At 43.9% G+C, this 20,540-nt stretch overlaps 1 protein-coding gene across 1 annotated transcript in view; it reads left to right on the forward strand.

Annotated features, from left to right (window-relative positions):
* The window catches only part of fbxo41 (F-box protein 41), a 24,372-nt gene extending 4,653 nt beyond the window's left edge, over positions 1-19,719 (forward strand). The window contains exons 3-14 of the mRNA XM_079730560.1: positions 3,857-4,064; positions 6,397-6,470; positions 9,197-9,357; positions 9,424-9,642; positions 11,793-12,031; positions 12,502-12,617; positions 13,249-13,401; positions 13,998-14,093; positions 14,553-14,671; positions 15,619-15,777; positions 16,676-16,791; positions 17,182-19,719. Of these exons, the coding sequence (XP_079586686.1) occupies positions 3,857-4,064; positions 6,397-6,470; positions 9,197-9,357; positions 9,424-9,642; positions 11,793-12,031; positions 12,502-12,617; positions 13,249-13,401; positions 13,998-14,093; positions 14,553-14,671; positions 15,619-15,777; positions 16,676-16,791; positions 17,182-17,244 (1,723 nt within the window). The 3' untranslated portion in view covers positions 17,245-19,719. The remainder of the gene's footprint in view (positions 1-3,856; positions 4,065-6,396; positions 6,471-9,196; positions 9,358-9,423; positions 9,643-11,792; positions 12,032-12,501; positions 12,618-13,248; positions 13,402-13,997; positions 14,094-14,552; positions 14,672-15,618; positions 15,778-16,675; positions 16,792-17,181) is intronic.
* Positions 19,720-20,540: the final 821 nt, after the last annotated feature.

The following is a 20,540-nucleotide window of genomic DNA, read 5'->3' on the forward strand; positions in this document are numbered from 1 at the left end:
AAACGGCATGGTCCCCAAAATAAAAGGAAATGTGACCTTTCTGCTTTTCTCTGTATTTAATTCAGAGTGCGGCGTGGAACTGCAGCCAACCCGCACAAGGAGGCCAGATTTCTGCCCCTCTTTAGATATTATGCTGAACGACGTTCCCCCCTTCAAAGAGAAGGCATTAGCTAATCAAAATGAGGCCGCCAAAACATGAAAAGATGGCTGTCATTAACACCATGCATTTCTTTTGGTATGTTTACTGAATCCATTAGACACTATTTAGTATGTATCATTTATTTATCCATTCCTACAACTTTTGCAGCTTCTATGAATGGGGACAGCATCAATGACTAAATAAATAGAAAATGTACGGTTGTATGTTTACAGTAATTACGACCACAATTGAACAAGACTTTTGTCTGAGAACAGCCTAAGACTAGCTGCCTCTAGTACCCTAAATATGCATAAAGAGGTTATTTGCTGATCCTTTCAGTGAGATTAAAAGCTTTGAATATAATCTATAGTCACTGCCCAAATACACCCTAAGCAGTACACATATTTTCAAATGGAGGGTGATGAATAAGTGACAGGGTTGTTTTCTGTCTGGCGTCCATATTGTGTTCAACAACTCTGCAAAAAAAACATCCGTTATTTGTGTGTGTGTGTCCTTGCTGTGCTCTTTGTCCTCCGTCGGGATCCCAATGTTTGCTTTGTCCTCTCTCGACTCTCTTATCTCTCTTTCATCCTTTCAGTTGGTGATCCGTCACTCCAGCTTCAAGCGGCAGCCTGGGTGTAGCCGAGAGTATTTTACTACGCAGCCCATTGTCATTTAACAGACGCTCCTTTCCCAAACGACACACAATGAATACAAATACACAACATTAAGGCATGGGCGGGAGGTTAGGCGTCTCATTGAAGGACATCAGTGATCGAACCCGGTGCCTTCCAGCGGGGGATAAGACGCCATCGTCCCCCCACTATCCGCCCCTTGTTTAGCTAGCGTTTGGCCCATACAGCTGTGGCATGTTGCATATGTTTGATTGTGTGGAGCTGTGCTGTCGATCGTAACAGCATAGTTCCCAGGGGCCTTACTGACGCAGTCTGGTCAGAACAAGGACTGCGCTGTGTTTTTAAAACGCACCAAACCACTGTCTGTGGTAGACGCCGCTATCGTCCTTGTGAGCTCATGAATATTAATCAGGAGTCATTTTTGAATGAACGGCGGTAACGATGGCGACTGAGGGGATGTAGTCGAGGGAGGTTGATTAACATTTAAAGACGGCTCTTCAAAAGGTCAGGGGTCATTCATCTCGTCTGCCAGGGAGAGAACTCTGGGAAATACCAGCTGTCCGTCGTGGCCACCAGGTGACGTCAAACTTTGATGTGTAATTGTTTTCCTATTTTAATTAAATACTTCATGTTTTTTGGCTGCCAGGCATTTGGATGACTCAAAAGAGCGATCTTGACAGGCTTTAATCCTTTAATTTCCAATAGGAGAAATGGACCAAAAATCTGTTGATTTATTTGGAGGTTCAAACTACAAAGCAACCCTATGTCATTTCTTTTTCAAGCTAGTTGTTAAAATATGGACATACTTTAGGTAAGTAATGGTGTAATACAGCAATACTAGCTATTTAGGGTGATGAATGCAGCAACAGCAATAGTTATTTGACTTGACTTGTAATGTCTATGTTGAGCCCAATTATGCAATTTGGGTGAAATTTTGACCCAAGCATGTCCCTTCATTGCTGTAACGTTGGCTCCTTTGCTATTCGTGATCGCTCTTTCTTGTCTGCCGGGTCAGCCTCTCCTTCACCCATCTAGAACATTGTGTTAGCACAGGACGCCCCATCGTAGAGCTACCGCCGTACTTCCTCTGCAAGATTTGTACCCACATCTTCACTGGGAAATAGCACACATTTATCTCCAGGGGAACGTGTTGGCTTCCTGCTCCTCGTGTGTGTGTGTGTGTGTGTGTGTGTGTGTGTGTGTGTGTGTGTGTGTGTGTGTGTGTGTGTGTGTGTGTGTCTCTGAGGTGTTGAAATGTGAAATCCTTCAAGCGTTTATCTCCCACCTCTTATGTGTTGCTGTGTGCACACAGCTGCCAACGTGTGTTTATCAGCGGTGAAGCCCATCCTTGACACTGTTTCCAGTGTGTTGCTTTGAGCTCCCTGATTTGAGCTTCCCCTTTCCTGTATCTCATTGTTATGTCAAAGAGAAAATCTGATTTTCTCTCTATACTCTCAGCCCTCTATGGTTTCTACTGTATTTTTTCTAAATGTGCAAGGGAGGGGTTTCTTCAAGTCTTTCATCTTGGGACCGGAAAGAAAATTGCAGTGTGTCTCTGGGACCGTACCACCACACACTCAGAAGATGTTCATACAACAGTGAAAGTCTCTATCTAAAAGCCTCTGTTTGCTGGTCCCCTGACAAGCCATTCTAATGGGCAAGAGAAAAAGGTTTCCGCTTTGGTTGTATATTTAGGACTCTGGCAAAGGGGAAATTATTTAAATTCAGTACGGCTGGCCTTATTGTCTAAAGCCTTGAAGGCTTTAGAGGCTTCAGCTTGCATTAGAAATGGCTCCTCTAATAGGCAGCAATTATGCTCAGCATCCAAACATATTTCGGACAAACGATTCTACTCAATATGAATTCCCGTCTTATATTCACCACAGAATATAGAGAATATTATCAGATTTAATTGTTGTAAACGGAGCAACTTAAAATATGAATTTCGGCTCCGGTGTCCCAGTTTCCGTGACTGACCCCGTAGATAGTCAGGTCTAGACGGACGTCTGGCGAGCCTGCCTTCAAGAGTCCCTCCCTCCTGGTCTGTTCCGGTGGGGATGAGGCATAGCGGCAGGCCTCCTTCTCCTGAGCACAGCCAGCTACAGGAAGGAGTATGACGGCCGGGCCTGTGTTTACAGGCTGCATCTACAAACAGACATGTGGGTGGGAGTGGGGGTCCTCCCTCCTCCAGAGGATAGTAGAATGTGCTTCCTTTGGAAGAAGTTGGGTTGAAGATGTACTTGAGGACTATAAAGAGATTGGAGAGATGGAGAGGGTTTTGGCGGTGGGGTTGATTTGTAGGGGAAACATGATTGTGTTTTATATAAAGTGCAAGCTTGTTGAGTGTTGATGTATTAGGACGGATTTCCGTGTTGGTCTGAGGTCGATGTTGTTTGATATTGTTTGTATATTGTTATTGTCGGTGCATGTGGTCTCTTATCTGTACTACTGCTATTACAATGTTTGTTCTGAACGTTTCCAGCTGGTTGAGTTGTGTTTCTTTTCATGGCTTGTTTATGAGTTTAAGGAGCGCAGTTATTATCAGACCTTGAACCAACACAGCAAAACATGTTATTTTGGAGTTCCCGTCAAGCACACTGATTTGTGTACTTCTACAGAATGCAGAGGCTAACCCTTTTTGTATTCTGTGTTTAACAGTACAGACTTCTTAAGACTGATTCGAAAACCCCAGTCACCTCATTTTAAGACTATATTTAAGAGTCTGACTCAGTATCTTTCAAGTATTTGTTTCACACCACAAATGTCCCCGAAACAGCTCACAGATACCACCATTTGTGGATTAACAAAGGCAGACAGACAGATATCTGGATAGATAGATGGATAGACCGATAGATAGATAGATACATGTCCCTGTTTCGTAACAATGCAGTCTTTGTTCCTAACCGTAAAACAAAACTTCCATTTATCTAACTCCTACACTTTCAGGGAGGTTGTCCAAAATGTACCAGTTCCTTAACATCCCCACAAACAACACGCAGCAGACCACAATGGAGTGATGACAACACACAACAACACACCGTTTATTTCCCCAGTGTAAGAGGCGTCCTTCCGCCCTCTGCAGGGAGGTGGCCCAGATCGACCAGTTCCTGCAGGAGACGGCCGCACGCGAGGCCAACGCCAAGGTGCGCCTGCAGCAGTTCATCGAGGAGCTGCTGGACCGCGCCGACCGCGCCGAGAAGCAGCTGCAGATCATCAGCAGCTGCGGCAGCACGCCCAACGGCAGCCTGGGCCGCTGCAGCTTCCAGGGGTCAAAGGGCAACGGACGGCAGGTCAGCTTAAGAAGAAGATAATTGAAACCCATGCCGGTCGATCTCGGCTCTCCTCTTCTGTGCCCTGTGTAAGGCAGTAGTAAGGGCGTACTGCCATTTGGTCTGCAATTTTGGTTTTCTGTGTTATGCGCTGCTTCATACCCATAAGGCACAGTAAAAGAAGTGAACAGCTGGCTACATTTTCCCACATTATATCCCATGATGCATTGGGTTAGGGTTTTCATTGTCATCAGATTTTCCTGCACATGGTGCAGAAAACACGGTGTGGCTTGTTTTTGCGACCAATACATGTCACCCTGATTGATTTCTGGGGGGATTACTAGTGTCTGTAATCCATCTGAACTTGTTCCCTAAATAGTGTCGAATAAAGTTCATGGCTTGGGACAAATCAAGCTGCAAGGTACTTCGTTCAAACCCCAATGTCTGTTGTAGGGCTGTAGTCATGTATTTTATCTCTAGATGAACTTAATCGGCCACAGTGCACTCTCCTCTACCTTCTAGCCTAAACATCACGTTAGTTCTGTTTGGAGAAGAGCAGTGGGTTACAGATCCCCTCGTGGCCTGAGTCTGAGTCGGTTACAGTAGAGCTTCAGTCATGTAAAGCGGGCCCTCTACGGGTAGCATCACGTAGAAGATTGACAACACACGGCGGAAAATTGGGTTTTAGATTTTGTTCTGTGTTTAACACAATGGATCCCAATGGATGCCACTACGAGTCGTGCTGATATGCCAATTTTGATTGTTCACATTGAAGCCTGTCGAGTTTTAAACACAAAGGTTGACAGAGCATCGCAGACAAAAAAGTTTTTGTAGTATTTGTCGTTTTTGGCAGATTGAACGATTTGTTTTGTGGCCAAGCTTTCAAATGTATCAAATAGTAGTAGCTGTGTCTGTTAAATAATGCATTGATTCTATTGATTTAGGACCCTGTAGTACATTCAAGGACAGGCCATAATAGACTTGTAGACAGCTTGTCTACTGGGCCTACTAATTGGTAATTGTTTTGGCCCTCGGCTGAAGTTTAGGTCATTGCATCTGATTAGTTCATGAAGTGAACAAATCAGGTTTATCAGGCGACTGTGCAGGTTTCATTAAAAGCCACTGATTTGAAGTGGTAAAGCTGCCGCCTTGTATGAACATTGATAACATTTACATAAATACTTCACCTCAAAATGAATGAATAAGAGAAACAGGCAGTCTTTAGCCTTGAGTCCTAATTTGCTTGTTAATGCCTTAAAACTCTGTCAAATTGAAAAGGAAAGAAACACACTATTTAGAAAATATTATAAATAGATATTATTGGGAATATCATTATTTATTTGTAAATTAATTGATAAAAAAGGTGTACCCTGAAGCACATTTCATTTAGAGCTCCTCCTTTTAATTGTCGTACAAAGCCATCAAAAGTGCTCTCTCACTCACAGTCCGACCGCGCCAGCGAGCGTATCACACAGCAGACGTGCTCACTACCTGCGGGTGGAACACTTAAAGACCTGAACCTTCTCCTCACTCCTCTCCTCAGCATTCCCAGCCTTGGCTCCATCTCCATCTGCCGGGGCAACTCCATTTCCATGGAGACACGTTTCAATAAAGAAGAAATTGAGATGATATAATCACGTTAAATGATTTGGGCCATTTGGTCGTGGATGCTTTTATCCAGAGTGTCCCAGATGCAATAGAGAGTGGATCCTTTCTTCCCATGGAAGGCCCATACTGGGAGATAGCATTGATAGCACTGGAAGACGGTGTATTTCACTGGGTGAAAGGTGGAAGAAGATGAGGGTCCAGCTTTGAAGTACAACAGGGTGTTTTTTCAGATGTAGTACGAAGGAAAGGAAACTTTGAGATCACAGTCCAAATAGAAACCAACTGTTCTTGCTGCTCTGTTTGGGACAGGAAACAATACAAAGTATAATTCCATTTAATTGTTGTACGATCTCATTACTGTTATCTGACTCTGAATAACATTTTTAAATGATTGACGTTTAATTGTCAGATATCTTGTTGTCGGACGTTACAGTGAACGAGAGACTTTCACCCTCAAAATTCTCTGAGGTTATTATTCATATATTATTGGTTTATCAAAGGATCCCCATTAGGTTAAAACGCTGTCAACTGGGTGTCTTGGGGTCTACACATAAGACACAAACTACGCCAACAAATTTGTAAAAACATCAATGAACACAATAATCTTGAATGAAAATGAGATCCCATTAAGACAAAGTAGTGTCAATACACTCTGATACGATCCATTAACCACACCGCTATGATGATTGTGTCTGTGCAGGCCCGTCTGACTAACGCGTGCGCTGGGTCTTGGCTATGTTTTCAGAGGAACTCCAGCATGTCCGGGAGCACCAGAGGCATGTACCAGGTATCAGACAGACGCTCGTCACCCAGCACCGGGTAAGACGCAGCCCACGTACCCTCTCTCACTCACACTGTAGTATATCCCAGGTCTATTTGTGTGTATCATCCTCACTCACCATCCTAACATATTTTGGAGATGCTCTCCCATCAAGTCATGCTTCATTCTTAGAATTGTTGTTCAAGGTATTCAACTAAGGAACCTAAACATCCTGATAATATTTTCAAGGTTTTCAGCTTACTCCATCCTAACCATTTTTGAGAGGCTGTCAACTTGCCCACGCTCCATTCCTATACATATATGTTCTTTTAAGTGGTTCAACTTATTCAAACTCTGCTCTTTAAATGTTTTACTAGGTTCTTCTGAATGTATATTTCCAACTCATAAGAGCTCCACACTGGTGTGTGTGTTCTTGTTTGGTATCTGAAGGGTTAATATCCCGAGGCGTCAGTTCGTCTTCTTCCAGGGTCCAAGACCGCTGAGTGGACCGTGTATCCACTGTGTGAGTGTGTGTGTGTGTGTGTGTGAGTGCAGTGACTCACACACCAAAGGCTGAAGGGGGTTGAAGGCCAAAGAGAACATTGTCCATTAGTAGCACTTCTCCCTAGGCCCGTTTGGATAAGCGCCATCCGGTCAGAACGGGTGTCTGTGTCCCCGGGAACAGATAAAACATGTCCATGACGTTGATTCCTCTCAGTCCACACGTTGTGGAGAGGCAGGTGTTCAGCCTGTGGACTTAATCGATTATGTCTTAACGTCTCGCCCTTAAGCCCTCAGTCACTGTCATTTTTCCTCCGACTGGTTTAACCGCTGAATGCATGCACATGTCAAAGTGCTCATGTGATCTTCACAGCCTCATGTGGATGTACTGGCGTGTCTCTGCTAGATTATTATTATTAATAACTATTATTATTATTTGTGCAACAGAATAAGGAATAGTGATGCTACATTTCAGTTGATCCATGAACATCCATCCTCACTCTGAGATTAGACACAGTTCTGGTGTTTTTGTTGGTATGTTCTCCCGAATCCCTCTGCGAAATGTTGCTGATTGATCTCTAACGATAACGAACAGCTAGCTTGCCGATTGATCCAATGCTGATAATTCCGTGGTTTTCAAATGTATCACTAGTGGAAGTAACTTGGATCCAGTATTGGCAGATGTTTTAAGTAGGATAAATGAAGATGTGGTCAATAGCCATGAATTTAGGTAAATATCATGATGTGGATTATTTGTACTTGATGATTGAATTAATGATGATCAATCAAAATTCATCCTATAAAATAGATGCTGGTTTTTCCCTGAAATCTCGACCAACTGAGGACATTCGCTAATATCTGGCTCTTCCCCCATTTTCCATACCCCAAACCCATTATGCTTTAACTCCCTGTAATAACCCAGTTTCCGCACATTACAAATGCAGCTTACGCCCCCTAATGGGACAAGGGCTGTGTTGGACAAGTGCCTGCACTACTACACATGCCTATCGACCCACACATCCCATAATAACTACCTTGCTGTTCCATCTTGGCCTAGGTCAAGGCCGTGTCGTTCTAGCACTCATAAACGTTGCCATAAATGTTTCTTAGCGATACGCAGCATGGAGTTCTTGTTATGATCACATGTATTTCAAACCTCAGTCTAAAGTTAAATGATGTTGGATTATGTCATCATGCATCGTTAACATGAAGAAAAATATATATTTTGCTCTTGATTTCTAGCCAGGGCTTTGGGCTCATGATTTAGTAGTAATAGTTTAAAATAATGTCTTCTAAAATGCATAAAGGTCAAGGTATGTGAGGTTCTTCCTCAATGTCATCTGTAATGAGTTGAGGTCACAAAAGGTCTTTGTGGTGAGTTTAATTTATAGGTGCAAATAAAAGTCGTGGAAGAAGAAGTGTAAGACTTCCCCCCCTGTTATGTAACTGCTACTTTTGCTGTGGCAGAGATAAAGGAATAAGAAAGCACTTTCTACCTTTTTAAAGGGAATGTCTGGTCAAAAGATGTGTCCCATTTGTAGTAAAAAAGCTTTTTCTCTGTAGTTCTATTGAAAAGGGTCTTCTGTCTTATGTGGACTGATATCATGTAGTATCATCAGTAGCATATGTTAGTATTGATTAGTTGAATCGATCTTGGACAGTATTTGTTTGATAAATTAAGATTGTTTTCCATGTACAATTAGTTTCATTATCCCGTACACTTAGGTATTACCCCGTCTGTTCAGCTGACACCACAGGAGGAAACGTTAGTACTTTCTCTTCACACTTCCAGAGCTGTGAAGAAGATTGTGTTTTTTTCTCCTCAACTGCTTCCCCTCACACGGCTGCTATCTGAGATTTCACATTGATTTGGTTAATTATTTATTTTAAAAACTCTGAAATGTTTTGAACAAAAGTTGAATCCTACAAAATGGGATACAGTTATGTTTCTTCAGCGGAGAACAATACATGGAATGAACCAGGGGTCATGTATAATGCCTGCGTATCATGTGTTAGACTTATCAGTACAAAGTTTAGACATATTGAAACAAATGCAGTGCTTTGAGATCAGGAAGTCCCAAAGTGACACACAGTTTTGCCCCCAGGTGTGCAGTGTCATGTTCTGATCTGTAAATGATGGGTTATATTGTTAAAAGGCAATGCTAGCTGTATGCCCATTTTATTTGGAATCAATGGCTTTAAAAACATGTGTTGTCATCGTTGGACGTGTCTTTTTTCTCCCCCACACACACCTCCTCCTCCTCCTCCTCCTCCTCCTGCTCAGGGTGTCGGGCCGGGTGAAGTCTGTGTCCCAGGGCTCGGGGGGCTACGACAGTGACAGCGTGGAGATGCACCCCATGGATGAGTGTCCCGAGTCCCAGTACTACCACGTCCAGTGTCGCATGGGGGAGGGCGGCTACGAGCGCTCCCCTGGCGGGGGAGGTTGTGGAGGAGGTGGAGGAGGAGGAGGAGGTGGAGGAGGAGGAGGTGGAGGAGGTGGAGGAGGGGTAGGCTCGAGGAGCTGGGGTCTCCGTAAGCAGGCCATCCAGAACTGGCAGCGGCGGCCGTACCGCAACAGCACGGAGGGCGAGGAGGGGGACGTGTCGGACGTGGGCTCCAGGACCACCGAGTCGGAGGAGACGTGGGAGCAGGACCGCGGCCGGGCTGTGGCCGAGGTGCAGCAGTCGGCCGCCCCCCACCCGCACCACCGACGGTACCGCCACAGCTCAGGTGAGGGACCACCGGCGTGGAGACACTAGGGGCTACTGGAGACATTCAGGACTAGTGGAGGGATTCAGGACTAGTGGAGGGATTCAGGACTAGTGGAGGGATTCAGGACTAGTGGAGGGATTCAGGACTAGTGGAGGGATTCAGGACTAGTGGAGGGATTTTGGACTAGTCGAGGGATTCAGGACTAGTGGAGGGATTCAGGTCTACTGGAGACATGATGGTCTACTGGAGACATGCAGGTCTACTGGAGACGTTCAGGTCTACTGGAGACGTTCAGGTCTACTGGAGGTATGCAGGTGTACTGGAGACATCCAGGTCTAGTGTGGAGAGATTCAGGTTCTACCGGAGACATTCAGGGCTACTGGAGACATTCAGGTCTACTGGAGACATTCAGGTCTAGTGGAGAGATTCAGGTGTAGGAGACATTCAGGTCTACTGAAGACATTCAGGTCTACTGGAGACGTTCAGGTCTACTGGAGACGTTCAGGTCTACTGGAGACATTCAGGTCTACTGGAGACATGATGGTCTACTGGAGACATGCAGGTCTACTGGAGACGTTCAGGTCTACTGGAGACGTTCAGGTCTACTGGAGGTATGCAGGTGTACTGGAGACATCCAGGTCTAGTGTGGAGAGATTCAGGTTCTACCGGAGACATTCAGGTCTAGTCGAGACGTTCCGTTCTACTGGAGACGTTCAGGTCTACTGGAGACATTCAGGTCTAGGAGACATCCTGGTATAGTGGAGACATTCAGGTCTTGTGGAGACTATCAGGTCTAGTGGAGACTATCAGGTCTACTGAAGACATTCAGGTCTACTGGAGACATTCAGGTCTAGTGGAGAGATTCAGGTGTAGGAGACATTCAGGTCTACTGAAGACATTCAGGTCTAGGATACATGCAGGTCTAGTGGAGACTATCAGGTCTATTGGAGACATTTAGGTCTACTGGGGACATTCAGCTCTATTGGAGGCATGCAGGTCTAGTGAAGACATTTATTGTTTGCGTAATGTCTGAATGATTTGGTGCTTATAGCACTTTACTGTTATTGCAATATTTTAACTGGCCTAAATTAAGAATGTGGTAATTTTTGGCTTCATTTTCATAAAGAATCTATCATTGAGTTTCTTTATTGCATTTTAATTACATATAGCCATCTGCATCACATAACCACACGCCTCTCGGATGCTTCAAGCAAAACGTATGCTTTGTTCCCGGAGCAATTGTTTTCTGATTCAAGGGACATTTCACGTACAGGCACAGACTGTCCATTTCCAACTCCAATATCATGCTTTGTCTCTTGCAGTCAACATTTGATAGCACCCTGCTGTATCTTGGTCTCTTTCTCCTCACAGTGTTTTTCGCTTAGCAACCACTTGCCAATGCCATGTAGCTATACTAGCAGGACAATTTGAGTCAATAACAAACGTGTTCTCACTTGTACCCTAGTCAGTATGTCCTGTACATTCCAATAGATGGCCCTCACAGATGTGTGCTGCTATTCCGGTGCTGTGACGCCGTCGTCCATATTGCTGCCGGTGCTTGCCAACCTTTGTCAGATGGTGTCAAACTACAAATCCGACACTTTCACTACGTCGGTTGAACACAGCTTGCCTGCATGCTTCATCTGTGAATGATTTGGCAGTGTGTGTCACAGGATGCACAGATTTTTAGGGGTTTTCTCCAAGCCACTTTATTGATCACAACGGCCTTTTTCGGAAATGGAAATTGTTTCATGATTCATTTTGGATCTCGCCCAATGAAAAATGAGTCCAGCCCTTACATAATAGACTGTATGCTTTGTTTACTTGATTTGGGAATATACTTTGATTTTTTTTTACATTTTTTTTTTATGTTGAAGGTTACAAAGGAGTGGATTGCTGGGTATGAATATCCCTGTGTACAAGCAAGGTTCATAGATTCCCTTTAGTAGTTGGTACTCGAATACAGCCGATATATTACATAATGTATAATGTAATGTCCTTTTTTTTGCAGTAACTAAATTTGTCAGAGAAATCTGTCTTCCAGGCGATGCTGACAAAAATTACTGAACCAATCAGTGGTTTATATTCAACAGTGGTGTCAATTGCATCATGGGTGTTAGGGTATTAAATCAAGTCCGGCGAGCACTAAAGACCCCACCCCCCCACAGGGCGGTCGGAAGGCGGCTACAACCGGCCCTGCCGCCACGAGAGGAGTCCCGGCAAGTCCAACGAGGTGATCAGCCCGGAGATCCTGAAGATGCGGGCGGCCCTCTTCTGCATCTTCACCTACCTGGACACCAAGACCCTGCTGCAGGCCGCCGAGGTGTGCCGCGACTGGAGGTTCGTGGCGCGCCACCCGGCGGTGTGGACCCGCGTGCTGCTGGAGAACACCCGCATCTCTTCAAAGGTGATGGGCCCGCTCCACGGCCCCCGCAAGGAGGCCCCGCTCCTTTGCGGGGGGGCGACAGCTTCCTGGTTCTCCCTCAGTCGCTTTCCTCGTCAGAGTCATTTTTTTTATGTTGATTTGTAGGGATGATGAATTTCAATGTGTTATATGGTACATAAAGACCAATCGGTTGACTCATGGGGATTCTTAATGGATACTGCAGTCGAATAGTCTTCCTGGGGCACACATTCAACGAAAGCAATGCGAAAACAAATGAAAACAGAAAATCTGTTAATTCAGTCACCCGCTCAATTAAATGAGACAAGACCCCGACAACATAGTATAATACAACAAATGCATACAGATACAATCTTCCTGGTAGAGATAGTTAGCAGTAAAGAAGTATTAGTTTCATCAGTATCTACAGTGTGGATACTGAAGTCTTGCGTGATTTGGGCTTGTGTTTTTGTGTGTTTGTGTCTCCCCATCAGTTCCTCGGCACCCTGTCTCAGTGGTGCACACAGACCCACTCTCTGATCCTGCAAAACCTCAAGCCCAGACCCAGGGGCAAGAAGGAGACAAAGGAGGAGTACCTGAAAAGCACACGGTAAGACCGGTGGCCCTAGACCTGGGCCGGTCTGGTCTGAGCTGTATGAATGTTCAGGTCTGCCTGGGTTGGCTCTGACCGTGAGGCTGATTGTGATTATGTAAGTGTATATTTTCCTGAGATGCAAATGCATATTATTAAATATGTATGTATGTAAACATTCAATGTGCATGCATAAATAATTAATATGTCTAATGTATTGTTTAGTGAACAGGGGTTTGTGTATGCGCCTGCACGTCTGTGTGTTGTTGCTTGCATGTTTATGTACGTGTATGTTGCATTGGGGGTGTGTGCGTGCTTGCGTGTCTGTGTGTGTGAGTTATTCCTTGTGTGCGTGTATGTGTGCATGCGTGTGCGGTGGCGTGTGTGGGTGATTCCTTGAGTGGTGTGTTTTTCTACGTGTGTGGGTTATTCCTTGTGTGCGTGTACCTGTGTGTGTTTGTCTGTGTGTGTGTGTGTGTGTGTGTGTGTGTGTGTGTGTGTGTGTGTGTGTGTGTGTGGTTGCATGTGTGGGTGATCCCCTGAGTGCGTGTGTGTGTTTACGTGTGTGGGTGTGTGTGTGTGGCGGCGGTTGTGTGTGTCATAACTCTGGTGTGGGCCCATGCATGCTCTCTCTTCTTCCCCCAATCAGAGGCAGTCTGGAGGACGGCCTGGAGGCCCTGCTGAAGGCCACAGGCAGCAACCTGCTGATCCTGAAGGTATCTCACTGTCCCAACCTGCTGACCGACCGCTCCCTCTGGCTGGCCAGCTGCTACTGCAGAGCCCTGCAGGCTGTCACCTACAGGTAGGCTACTCCTGGTAATGTCCATTCATTCATCAAGCTGTCCCCACCCTGATTGAGCTGATGCTATTACACTGCATTGGATGACTTACATTATATTACGTCATACATCCATGCATCACATCAAGTGATATTATGCAACGTTACTGCACTGCATATTATTCAATTACATTATATAAATAGACATGAATACATTACATTACAGCAGAAAACATTTGACTACATCCCATATCATTTAATATCACTAGTTGTTGGACCCACAGTAGATTGTACCCCCATCAGGAAGCTCCTAGGAAGACCCCCAACTCTCCAAGTTCAACTCTTCGTTTTATTCTGTCATGAAGCAGGCATCGGCCCCTTAGCTTATTCCAGGAGAAAGTCGCAGCTAGCATGAAAACTCAGGGCATGCAGTCACAGTAACTAACCCCGGCCTTCTGTGGTCCTTGGATCCATTTAACTCTCACACAATTGAGAACACATATTTTAGAAAGGTTGAGCGCTGAGCAATTCAGTACCGAAGATAACCACCTGCATAAAGCTGTCGTGAAGCATCCCTTGTATGGATGGGATGTTTAAACCCTCACCTTCCTTCCTACCAGGAGTGCCACGGACCCGGTGGGTCAGGAGGTGATCTGGGCTTTGGGAGCCGGCTGCAGAGACATCATCTCCCTGCAGGTGGCGCCACTACACCCATGGTGAGAGAAGGAGCAGAGAATGTAGCAGCGTGTAGCTGGGCCTGCCACTGTTGCCTTTGATATTTCATGTGGATTCAACTGAAACAATACCTTTGGTGATGAATGATGTATGTGTGGAGGCGGGAGGTGCAGGTGTGACTAATGAATCAACTCTTTTGTTTTTCATATCTCAGGTCCAACCAAATGATCCTCCAACTGTTATTATAACAATCATAACATTGTTATTTCCATTGTTGGTTGCTAATTCCGCAATTGAGTCATTTCTATTTTTAGCAAACTTTTAGCACAGAATACAGTTTTTTTTTTTCAAGTGGGGAATGAGGGGTTTGTGGCATCTTGCAGTACCTTTAGTCATGGAGTCTAAAAAATGTGTCACGACACTAGGTCAACTGTAGTTGGTAAATGTATAAACAGCTATTCTACTCCAGTACATAATCCACAGTCTGTGTTGTCTCCCAGCCAACAGCCGGCTCGCTTCAGCAACCGATGTCTTCAGACCATAGGACGGTGCTGGCCTCACCTCCGGGCTCTGGGCGTTGGCGGGGCCGGATGTGGCATCCAGGGCCTGGCCTCTCTGGGTATGTGTCATCACTGTCATCACACAAGTCGATTCATGAAAAAAAAAAAACAGGCCTCACTTCAAAGCCACTCCCCCAAAACAGGTGACTCGCTCGCGAACTTCAGCAAGGGGTCAGCCTATCCTGGTGGAAGACTTCTGTCATTCGCAATGAGCGCAGAGGCAGAATACGTGCATGTAGCCTGTCTAAGCAGGTTGACAGGTAGACAAGTAAAGCATCAAATAATTTCATTTAGGCCAAATTCAATAATTGGACAGGCTTATTACAGGCCTGCGACTGCTACAGATTTTTGTCAGAACAGTTAATTTATGAGTGTTGTTGGGATGTAGGATGATCAAAAAATATATGACTACTGGTAATAACAATGCCTCTCAAATAAATTGTCTACCCTACTTTTAACGGCGAAACGTCAACATTACGATACGTTATCGAAGTTGAAGCTTATTAGTGGTAGCTCTAACTGTTTATGCAGTAGAATGCGTTGACATCCCTCACATTTAGTTTCATACTTCTCTGTTGATAATTAATGCGTTGTAATAATTTGTTATTCATCCTTCAGCTTTTAATATTCAAAGGGACCATTATGAAACCATTGTCTTATGTGGTTTGCATTCATTCTTCACACATTTGTGTTTGACAGGTCTAGTCAATTCACAGTAAACCCTTGACTATCCTACATCCAGTAAATTTAATGCAAAACATATGCTATTTCATCCCTCATAATAACCTTGATTTATTGTCAAGTTAGAGACAAGGAAAGGTAATTGATCGACTGATTATTGAATTTGAATTTGTAACAGCTTCTCACTAAAGGTATTGCTATTACACTTTTGAACATAATATCAAGATGATCAAATCTTGATATTGGTTTTGGTTTCACTTTCACTCTTTACTTTCACTATCTCTCCCCCCACATATTCTCCTCCCACGGCCCTCTCCCCCGACAGCCAGGAACTGCATGCGTCTGCAGGTGCTGGAGCTGGACCACGTCAGCGAGATCAACCAGGAGGTGGCTGCCGAGGTCTGCAGGGAGGGCCTCAAGGGCCTGGAGATGCTGGTCCTCACCTCCACGCCGGTCACGCCCAAGGCCCTACTGCACTTCAACAGTGAGTTGAATACACTGCTACTACTACTGCTACTACCAATACTACTACTACCACTGCTACCATACTACTACTACTACTACTTAAACTACCAATACAACTAATTCCACTACTACTACTAATACTACTGCTACTACCAATACTACTACTACCACTGCTACCAATACTACTACTACTTAAACTACCAATACAACTAATACCACTACTACTACTAATACTACTACTACTACTGCTACTACCAATACTACTACTACCACTGCTACCAATACTTCTGCTACTACTACTTAAACTACCAATACAACTAATACCACTACTACTACTAATACTACTACTACTACTGCTACTACCAATACTACTACTACTAATACTACTACTGCTACTACTACCACTGCTACCAATACTGCTACTACTACTACTTAAACTACCAATACAACTAAGACCACTTCTACTAATAATACTACTACTACTACTACTACTACTAGTACTACTACTGATACCAATTATACTACTACTACTTCTACTACTACTACTGCTATTACGAAGGGAGATTTTATACTCTCTCTTGTATAAACTATGTTTAAAAAAACTCTGAGCTTTGCTTTTATTCCTACAGTGAATGCTAACTTATTTGAGGCAGGGTAGTCTATTGGTTCAGGTGATTGACTCCCAGTCAAAACGCTCTAGATTCCTGCCCCAATGTCCCAGTCTATCTGTATGCATCTTTGAGCAAGAAGCCAAAAACCCTACCTGCTCATTAGAAGTATCTTTGGATGAAAGCTTTGCTAAATGCCTTATATGACTTATCATGAATAGCAGTAGCATTTAAGATTGCACATTCTAATTTGATGAAATCTTCACATTCCCCGGTTTTCTTCCCACGCTCTCTTTTGTTGTCACGTAGGCGTGTGTCGTAACCTCAAGTCCATTGTGGTCCAGATCGGCATCGAAGACTACTTTGAAGATCCCAACAGCCCTGAGGCCAGGAAGCTGTTTGACGAGATGGTGAACAAGCTGCAGGTCACTTCACAGCCCTACAAATGACCCCCTTCGTGCTGGAGATAGGAGTTTAAGATCGTTACTTGGAGTAGTTCAGCATTTAGTTAAGCTTCAATGGATGGAAGCCATAAATAATTGTTTTGTTGACAAGTGGTTGCTTGATATCATACATACAGGGGCAGATAATGCACTGACTAAGGAGAGTTCCAACCTATCTTCAGATGATTAATATTTAGTTCATTTCCTTATGAAGTTTGTCGAACTTGATAGACTTTAAATATAGTATGTAATTGCAATAATGAAATATGTAAATATAGCAACGATGAAATATTTCATACAAATGTTTTCACTTTGTATTAATTAAGTTTGGAAACGCAACACTTTCTTCACGTCCACCCTGCTTCTTTTCAGGCCCTGAAGAAGAGACCGGGCTTCTCCAAGATTCTCCACGTTAAGGCGGACAGCCTATGCTAACACCACCAGCTCTCCTACAGGAAGGCAGTCAGCCTACGCCAACACCACTAGCTCCGCGGCAGGAGGGCAGACGGCCTACGCTCATACCCTTTAGCTCAGCTACGGGTCTCCACAAGGGACAAGCTTTGCTCCTTCTCCTCCTCGACCCCCCAGATACACTCGTTGAGCCCGAGCCAATGAGGCTCAAACATCTCTCTAAAGAAAAGATTATCCAGAAACAACAGTGACCACAGACAAAAGAAAAACTGAGAAACAAAACCAACAAAAAAAAGCTATCGTGCTAGCAACAGAAGACAGCACAGCCAGGGCCAACCGCGAGTCACTAACATTTTGGACAACAAACTGGAATCTGCTCATCCCTCTTGGACAATTCCGGCCTTTGTAGAAGTAGTAGTCGCCAGGCTTAAGAACCACGGCTGTTTCCACACCGCTCCCAACCAAGACTTTCAGAAGAAACCAAGTTCAATGCTAGCTTGACTCTTACTGAGTCATCATCTGGTTTCACAGCGTACGCCAACGGACGCATAACAACAGAGCAAGACTCAACATCTGGCAACGAGGCTTTGTGATTTCCCAAGAGAAACTATTGAGTCAATGTCATCATAACGCAACAAGGCTTTATCCTCGTGTGTTTGTCGTATGATTGCCGATTTTGTTTTGATTGATTGAGAGTCGGTGTACCTCAAGTTCACCAAATGAATAGCCAGATGATCAAAGTTACCCGGCCTGTGCCACACCTGGCTCATAACAACAAGTATAGACAACTTTCGATAGGATGAACAGCTTCTGAAGCCGCTTCTGAAGCACGGCGTGAGGAGCCAGGTTGAGCTTCCAGCACACTGACCGTCTTCATCCACAGCCCCTGTCGTCGCTGCATGGAATGGTTGCTATGGTAGCAATACATTTTTTTTTCTTCTTCAGCTGCCAATGTGTCCTGCTTTGCATATGTGTGGAGGTTTATTCTTTATTAGATCAGAAACCATCACCATACAGCGCCCCTTCTCACACTGACTACCGCGTAGCAAGGAAAACACGAGCGTACGCCTGTGACATTAAAGATGAGAAAGTTCCAAAGAATAAATAGGTTGACACAAAAGGCGTTAGTTAAACCATTGATGGACCTGCTATGGTATTCTGAAAAGGTTTGGGTGTAGATGTATAGTTCCTTCCCCCCGCACCCCCACTGTGCGTTCATTCATCTGTCCTTACTGTTCTGTTTTGATTTATTTTTGTCCTCTGATATGATCAAATATGCAGTATGTGATATCCTTGGAACAGGGCTGCAAATCACATCAACGGTGCCCTTCACTGCGGTGGCAATACGCTCATTTGCTGTGTTTTCTCCAGTGTGCTATTCAAGTGAAATGAACGGCGATGTAATGACAGGCATAGAGCAGAGACTAGTGGAAAAACAACAACAACAGTGTGCTCGTTATAGAACCCATTTTATAATGAGCATCATGAGGTCGCCCCTTCTTGTATTATTCTGTATCACTATATACGCCATGCTGTTGTTCTACACTCTTACGGTGCCATCCTCAGTTCTTTTTTTATGTGTGAGAGAAAGTGGTCTGTGAACATCCTCCAGCGCCATCTAATGGAGGAGTGTGTTAATGACCTACATTGGCTAGTGGCACTGGAAGCTGGCCCTCAAGACAGTCCACTTGCATGGATATAAATGTCAAATCCAAGCCATGTGAACTCATGTATCTCTATCGTGACTGCCTAAACCCCATCAGCATAGCCTAGCGTAACGTTCTAGCATTTCAATGAAAGATTGTAGATACGAATTCCATGACTGGTGACTTGACCAACAGGATCCATTCTAAATCACTTGTTCTTCAAATATTAAGTACAATATATTCATGTACAACGCCTTGTGAAGATTTGTTTACCAACTCTGGTCTGAAAGCTCATCTTCGGCCAACTGAAGGCTCAACTCTGGCCATTCCCCCCAACATGTCTGGTTAGAGTGTGCAGGAGAAGGTTCTGGATGCCAACAGAATATTGAGTTGAGTGCGCTCCAACGCATTACTTGTGTATTCTCACTTGTTACCGTACCAAGTTAAAGTGTTAGGGTGGATTGGGTCGTTTTGGCTTTCGCCTTTTTAAAGTTTGTAAGGTTGTGGTGTGCGAGTCGTCGATACATTTCCAGTACGTTTGAGGTAGAAGAAAAAAGGCACAATTGTTTTTCGGAAAGGCTTTGACACACTCGGGAAAACACATTGCACTCGTTTCTTTTCTGGTTTCAGACAATCTTGCCTTCGCTACGACATAAAACTGTACATAAGTGGTTAGTTATGGGAAACTTAAACCTATGAGGTTTGTATTATATCAAAGTCATAAAAATGACCTTTTCCTAGAGATACAGTTTACAGATGCAGTCTGTAAGCAGCCTCTTCAAAGTGCAAGGAACAACAAACAAAATATATTATGTATTACAGTAGTGTTGACATTGCAGTTGTGAATTATAGATACTTTATATTAAATGTGCATCAGAGTCATATAGAGATCGAAATTATTTAAGGAAATGATAAAGATAATAATTCAGCTATTTATTTATTTATATATATATAGGTATATATATATATATATATATATATATATATATATACACAAAAAAAGAAGCAATGTCTATAATGTTGGCATGTTTGTGTTTAAGCATCAATCATTGAGTTGCCTTCTTTAAGTGTTCTGCTGTCGATGCCAGAAAAATGATTAGATGTTTAAAAGCTTTGATTGCTTGCAGGTTAACCCCATACGTCTTTCTTTAATCAAGTCTATTGTTGCACTAGTGAGAGAAAAAAAAAAGAAAAAAGAATATCAGATGTTTATTATTAGAGTGTTGTTTTAATGTTCAGATATATCTCGGTATTTTGACATAATGTGATGCACTTTTATTTTTTATTTTTTTCTAGAGCCTTCTATTGTCCATCGCTTGTTATCGCCAGTATACCTCGGTGATTTCTGTTTACAACGCGCCTTGTTTTCTCGTCTATTATGTGGACGGGCCAGCGTGTTACGTCATGATCGGACTGAATTGAGTGAACGCCACAAGTGGATGATATGCACCATGTACAGATACGCGTTGGTTTATAATGACGAATATGTGCGTGTATTCTTGATGCAAATCTGCTCCATCCCTCCGTCTCGGTCTTATCTCCCATCGCTCGGGACGTTCCGATTCGAACCTCCGCCAACCGTTGCATTCAAGTGCTTTCATTTTGTGGGGTTTATTGCCAGAATGACCTTATGCTGATCTCTTCTCGTGACATACTTTTTTATTTTTTTTTCAA

The sequence above is a fragment of the Pollachius pollachius genome (assembly GCF_949987615.1).
Source record: "Pollachius pollachius genome assembly, chromosome: 2".
NCBI classification, from domain to species: Eukaryota; Metazoa; Chordata; class Actinopteri; order Gadiformes; family Gadidae; genus Pollachius; species Pollachius pollachius.